Source organism: Symphalangus syndactylus, chromosome X, assembly GCF_028878055.3.
Source record: "Symphalangus syndactylus isolate Jambi chromosome X, NHGRI_mSymSyn1-v2.1_pri, whole genome shotgun sequence".
In the NCBI taxonomy this organism is placed as follows: domain Eukaryota; kingdom Metazoa; phylum Chordata; class Mammalia; order Primates; family Hylobatidae; genus Symphalangus; species Symphalangus syndactylus.
The window spans coordinates 155569090-155576106 of NC_072447.2; the positions used below are offsets into that span (position 1 = coordinate 155569090).

Consider the following 7017-nt stretch of genomic DNA (forward strand, 5'->3'; position numbering starts at 1 on the left):
CGTGCAAGCCATTCGGTAACTTCATGTTTGGCCTGCAGTTTGCTTTTTGAAAAAGTATCGGAAGGTCGTGTTAACATAGGAGAAAATGTCTCTCTCATGGGATTCAACTCTTGGGGCTACTTTTCAAAAAATAAACAGGCATAGCAGGGAAAAGGCAGGAATTATCCAAAAAAGGGATCTGATAGTTTCTATCCCCGTATCGCCAAAAGAATGAAAAGTCTCACCGATGTTTCCATAAAAATATACATTAGGCTTTAAAAATTATTGTTGTTTAAAAGCTGATACCAGTGGCTTTTTGTGTAAAAGGATATAGGTCCTAAATGAAAGTACCAAGTCCAGTCAAAAGACATGTTATGAAAATCAATGCTCTTGTCTTTCAAACCTATCGGGACAACTACACATCCAAAGGCGCTGAGGGAATCGCAAGGGTTTGCAATCGTTTAACAAAATAGCTCTTCACGAGTTTGCGATGAAGACATGGTGACGAATGTGCCACCACCACATGCGAGAGATGGGCCCCAAATGAATTCCTCACGTTCCCAAAGTCTCGAATATCCAGAACATACTTACACGCGTTGGGGAAGGGAGGAGGCTTTCTCATTAATTCTAGAAAGGAGGCAGCTCCCTGCAAAGGTATGGGTGCGGGAGGGAGTGGGGAGGGGGGAGCTAATTAGCTTTACGCGTGGTTGCTGGTTCCCTTCTTGCCTTCTTTAAGATATTTCTGTCAAACAGCTCTTTCTCCCGGTAATGCACAGGTGGTCCTCGCAGATACTTCTCCTCTGCTGCCTTGTAATCCAGCCCATCAAGCGCGGCGATGGCACAAATCATGGCTTCCGGCAGAAGAACTTCCAGCACAAAATTGACTTTGTCATCCCTTATCAGAGTCAGCATGGTCTTGTCAATTTGCTTGTAGATTTCTTGTAAATGCTTGGCCACGACTTCCAATTGATCGTCATCCTCCAGGTATGTTTCAATGCAGCGCAAGTCCTTGCGTGGCTTCAGAAACTCGGTCAGCCACCTGGACTGCTTCCTGCCTTGCAAGATGTCCAGAAGGTGGGGGTCGGCCCCCTTTCTCTTCACGATGAAGTCCACCAGCTTCTGGTTGCCTCGGTCCCGAGCGGCCCTCATCCGGTCCGGGAGGATTTTCCTGCAAGGCCTCTTCCCGCCCAGGGAGGTCTCCTCCTCCCAGTCTTCCAGGTCGCCATAATTCACCTTTGGAAAGTCAATCTGCAGGTCTCCCTCTTGGATGGCTCTCCTGATTGGGTAGCTGATGTCTGCGGCATAATAGTCCAGGAAAGAGCCCTGGAAAGAACCCCGGACCAGTCCTTCTCTGTAGTGGGAAATCAGTGAGAAGCACCAGTTGACGCTTTGCTTGTAGGCCTTCTGGGCTCTCTTCAGCAGTTTCTCTTTCTCCTTACAATCCAGGTGCTTCAGCCTTCGAAGAGGAACTCGAATGCCCTGCTTTCCGTGCTGCAGGTTGGCCTCAAGCAGGAGCACCCTCGCGGTCTTGTCTGTGTTGCTGACACTCTTGACCACTGCTGGCCAAAACGGATGATCTTGAAATTTGAACCAGACCATCGTGCCCCTTTCAATGGGACGTGGCTCCTGTGGAAAAGCAAGGCTGGCGGGCTGCCCATCCTGTTTACCGTCAGCCCTTTGAACGGTGGTGACAGGATTAGCAAGCTTAGCGTCACCAGGCGTCTGAGGTCCTTGAGGTCTCCTCTGAAAATCTGGACCTGGACGCTTCCTTTTTCTATTGGCAAGCCGGAGTGAAGAAGGCAGCCTGTGCTGACGGGACACAGAGGATGCGGCCATACCTGCCCAGCCTGGCTTCCAGGCACCCTCTCCAGGGTCCTGAATGCTCCCCGAGAAGGGAGAACATTCCGGGGAAGCAGTCAGGGTTTTCTTCGGGCGGTCGTCCAGTGTCTCTTCCTTCAGAGCGGGGGGCGCAGGCCTGGTGAGACCTGGGGGCCGAGATGCACCCTCCTCCGTTACTGCGGGAGGCAGGGACATAAGAGTTGAGGCGTTTGCCCTTTTCTTCCCCTTTTTCTCACAAACATGCCGCGAAAGTGTCAGGGAATCCTGGCAGGCTCGGGGGCTTTGCAACACATGTGCTTGCATTCCAACTGGAGTAGGAGCAATGGCCATGAGCGCCCGTGACCTGTCCCTGCCCAGGGCACCTGGAGTAGGAGCAATGGCCATGCACGCTGGTGAGCCGTCACAGCGCAGGACGCTTGGAGTAGGATCGATGGCCATATGTGTCTGTGACCTGTCACCGTGCAGGGCGCCTGGACTAGGAGCAATGGCCGTGCGTTCTCCTGAGCTGTCACCACGCAGGGTGCCTGGAGTCTGAGAAATGGCTTTGCGTTTCCGTGACCTGGTACCCCGCAGGGCCCCTGGCATAGGTGCAATGGCTGTGTGAAATGGTGAGCTGTCACTGCGCAGAGAGCCTGGATTAGAAGCAATAGCCTTGTGTGCCTGAGAGCCGACACGGTGCAGGGCGCCTAGAATAGGAGCAACGGCCCTGCTTTCTCTTGAGCTGTCACAGTGCAGGACGCCTGAAGTAGGAGTAACGGCCTGGTGCGCTGGTGACCTGTCAGCATGCAGGGCGCCTGGAGTAGGAGCAAAGGCGGTGCACGTTCGTGAGCTGTCACAGTGCAGGGTGCCTGGAGTGGGAGCAATGGCCTTGCGTTTCCATGACTTGTCATTGCGCAGGGCGCCTGCAGTAGGAGCAATGGTCGTGTGCACCTGGGAGCCGTCACCATGCAGGGCTCCTGGAGTGGAAGCAATGGCCGTGTGTGCTGGTGACCTGTCACCATGCAGGGCACCTGGAGAAGGAGCGATGGCCCTGTGCGCTGATGAGCTGTCACCGCCCAGGTCACCTGGAGTAGGAGCAATGGCCTTGTGTGTCTGAGAGGTGTCACTGCGCAGGGTGCCTGGAGTAGAAGCAATGGCCGTGTTTGCTGGCGAACTGTCACCTCGCAGGGTCCCTGGAGTAGGGGCAATGGCCGTTGAGCTGTCATCACCCAGGGCGCCTGGAGTAGGAGCAATGGCCTTGCGTTTCTGTGACCTGTCAGACCTGTTACCACGCAGGGCACCTGGAGTAGAAGCAATGGCCTTGCGTTTCCATGACCTGTCACCTCTCAGGGCCCCTGCAGATGGGGCAATGGCCATGCGAGCTGTTGAGCTGTCACCGCGCATGATGCCTGGAGTAGGGGCAATGGCCGTGTGCGCCTGAGAGCTGTCACCGTGCAGGGCGCCCGGAGTAGAAGCAATGGCCGTGTGCGCTGGTGACCTGTCACCATGCAGGGCACCTGGAGAAGGAATAATGGACGTGCGCCCTGGTGAGCTGTCACGGCCCAGGGTGCCTGGAGTTGGAATAATGGCCCTGAGTGCTGGTGACCTCTCAACGTGCAGGGCACCTGGAGTAGAAGCAGTGGCCTTGCATTTCCATGACCTGCCACCTCGCAGGGCCCCTGGAGATGGGGCAATGGCCGTGCACGCTGTTGAGCTGTCACCGTGCATCGTGCCTGGAGTAGGAGCAATGGCCATGTGTGCCTGAGAGCCGTCACCATGCAGGGTGCCTGGAGTAGAAGGAAAGGCCGTGTGCGCTGGTGACCTGTCACCATGCAGGGCGCCTGGAGAATGAATAATGGACGTGTGCGCTGGTGAGCTGTCACCGTGCAGGGCACCTGGAGTAGGAGCAATGGCCATATAAGTCCGTGACCCGTCACCGTGCAGGGCCTCTGGAGTAGGAGCAATGGCCCTGCGTTTCTGTGACCTGCCACCATGCAGGGCGCCGGGAGTAATAGCAATGGCCCTGCATTTCCTTGATTTGCCACCAAGCAGGGCGCCTGGAGTAGGTGCAATGCCCATACCCACCCGTGACCTGTCCCCGCACAGTAAACATGGAGTAGGGGCAATGCTCCTGCGTGCGTGGGACCTTTCACTGCACAAGGCGCCTGGAGCAGGGGCAGTAGCCCTGCTGGCCCCTGATCTGTCACCGGGCAGGGCTCCTGGAGTAGAACCAATGGCCGTGCGTTTTCGTGACCTGTCACAGTGCAAGGCACCTGGAGTAGGAGCAATGGCCCTGCGCACCAGTGACCTGTCACCACGCAGGGTGTCTGCAGTAGGGGCAATGCCTATGCCCACCCGTGACCCTAACTCGCACAATGCGCATGTAGTAGGGACAACGGCCCTGCGTGCTCGTGAACTGTCACCTCGCAAAGCACCTGGGGTGGGGGCAAGGCTGGTGTGCCCACGTGACTTTTCACCACGCAGGGTGCCTGGAGTGGAGGCGATGGCCCTGCGGGACCGTGGTTTGTAACCTCACAGGGCGCCTGCAGTAGGGGCAATGGTCGTGCGTGCCCGTGACCTGTAACTGCACAGAGTGCCTGGAGTAGGGGCGATGGCCCTGCGCGCCCATGACCTGTAACCTCGCAGGGCGCCTGGAGTAGGGGCAATGGCCGTGCGAGCCGCTGACATGTTCCCGCCCAGGGCGCCCGGATTAGGTGCAATGGCGGTGCCTGCCGTTGGCCTGTAACCGCGCCGGGCGCCTGGGTTAGGTGCAATGGCCCTGCGCACTCATGACTTGTAACCTCGCAGGGCGCCTGGAGTAGGGGCAATGGCCTTGCACGCAGATGACGTGTTTCCCCGCAGGGTCCCTGGAATAGAAGTAATGGCGCTGCGGGCCCGTGACCTGTCCCTGTGAAGGGCACCTGGAGTAGGGGCAATGGCCGTGCGTGCTGCTGACCTGTCTTCACGCAGGGCACCCGGAGTAGGGGCAATGGCCCTGCACACCCATGACTTGTAACCTCGCAGGGCGCCTGGAGTAGGGGCAATGTCCCTTGGCACCCGTGACCTGACACCACGCAGGACACCTGGAGTAAGGGCAATGGCTCTGCAAGCCCGTGACCTGCCACCGCGCCTGGCGCCTAAAGTAGGGTCAATGGCCCTGCTCGCCTGTGACCTGTCCTTGCACAGGGAGCCTGGTTTAGGGGCAATGGACCTGCATGCCCGTGACCTACCACCACGCTTGGTGCCTCGAGCAGGGGCAATGGCCCTGTGCGCCTGTGACCTGTCACTGTCCAGGCAGCCTGGGGTAGGGGCAATGGCCCTGTGCACCCAAGACCTGTAACCTCGCAGGGCACTTGGAGTATGGGCAATGGCCCTGCGTGCCTGTGACCTGCCACTGAGCGTGGCTCCTGGAGTAGGGGCAATGGCCCTGGGCGCCCCTGACCTGTCCCCGGGCAGGGTGCCTGGAGTAGGGGCAATGGCTGTGGGCTCCTGTGACCTGTCATCCCGCAGGGCACGCTTACTCTCTGAAGGGACCGTCGGTGATCTTGGGTTTTCCCTCTTCCCAAGACTCCTCCTTAAGTCGCCTTTGCATCTCCAATCATCTTCACGAGGGACAGAACTGGCTGGCTTTTCAGGCACCTTTGGAGAAAGCTGAGAGGGCGTGGTGCTCTCTAGTTCATGTGGTTTCCTTCCTCCAGCCAGATTTGTTCTCTCTTTCAGAATCTCCAGGGCCACCTGAAGGGTTCCTCTGTACCCCATCTTCTCTCTGAGTGGGGCACCGAGCTTCGTCTGTGCCGCTGCAGAGGCGGCAATGTCTTCCATTTCAAACTTAGTTGGGGTCTTCACGTCTGTGCTTTTCACCTTGACTTTTTCATCTACTGGGAGGATTTGAACTTCTAGAGAAATCGCCTTTTCGGGCTTCGTTTTTGGTGAAGTCCCACGTGTGCACAAAACCTTTGCTGGCCATAGTCGGCCTTTCCAAGAGCATAGGACGTACTCGGAGTCCATGATGAGCTGGGAAAAGGTAGCTAAGGGAGGCCGAAGGGTCTGCCTGCCACACCCTCTGCTACCGCAGGTCTCTCCTAAACCAAGCTGCTCTGCAGAGCATCCTTTGCCTTCGGACTGCAGAGGGTGTGCAGTGTGGGTGGGCTGTGTTCCTCCTCCTGAATCTCCCTGAGGCACTTGAACTCGTGTTTCCAATGGACAATTCTGGAGTATGCTGCAACATGGTAAAGGGAGAGCAGAAATGTATCAGGAAAGCATCCTTTCGTGAAACACGAAGCACCCTGCTCAGTGAGGTTGATAAAATAAGGAAACATGACAAGTGAGTCTTAGACAGAGGGATAGAGAGATGGCAAGTATTCGGGATCATACAGAAGGTCCACAGAAGCTTTATTACACAGCAAACCCAAGGCCTTCTGCTACTTTTAACAATTCCATCTTGAGGAGCCCCTGCATGGGGAGGTGGGTGTCCCGGCAGGGACCCCACGTTTCTTACTGAGTGTTCTGTGCCTTTGGGCTCCTTGGGCCGAAACCTGGGGAAATGCTTCCTGTTTTTATTTCTAGGGTGCTAGTATGGACCTGCGCTTCCCAGGAAGCCCGAGGAGGTCTCCCACATGCAGATGCTGGGTGTCGGCACCATGTCATGTGCACCATGTCATGTGCACCATGTCGGCACCATGTCATGTGCAAGAGCACGTAGAACCCAGAGCTGCGTGGCGATCATCCTGGTGGTTACTGGCTACCATCGGTCGTGAGGATCGCTGCAGGCAGCGGTCACTGGCTGCCATCTGCACCTCTCTACCGTGGCTTTAAACTTTTGCCTGCCGACACCAAATCAGTGACTCTTATCCTGAAAACAAGTGTCTGTACGACGACGGGCAAGGAAAATTCCACTGTGAAATGTCAGCGTGAAGTGAATGCAAGTGAATGTTTAGTAAATGGGGAAATCTTAGCCAGTGTCACATGGATCGCAGCAGGTTTGGTTCTGTGAGCTGGATCTCGTGCTGCTCACACTGCAAGCGCTGGTGTGCAGACCCTTCAACCCCACTTGTGCCCCTGAAGTGCGCTGTTCTTCTGGCGACCCAGTGGCACCACGTGTAGATGCTCAGGACCTATGCACTCCTAATGTCGACCTGGAAACACAAACACGGATAGGAAATTAAGCCAATCAAGTGATTCATCCTGTTCCCCTCCCCAACTCTTGAATGCATGCCCTTT

The 7017-nt window shown here is 56.4% G+C and overlaps 1 protein-coding gene across 1 annotated transcript; it reads right to left on the reverse strand.

Moving 5' to 3' along the window:
• Positions 1 to 211: 211 nt before the first annotated feature.
• On the reverse strand, positions 212 to 5815 carry LOC129475440 (PWWP domain-containing DNA repair factor 4-like). Its single transcript, XM_055267479.2, is given in 2 exon segments — positions 212 to 4105; positions 4334 to 5815. Coding segments are annotated over 2 exon segments (4911 nt in total). The 5' UTR covers positions 5806 to 5815; the 3' UTR covers positions 212 to 666.
• Between the last annotated feature and the right edge of the window lie 1202 nt (positions 5816 to 7017).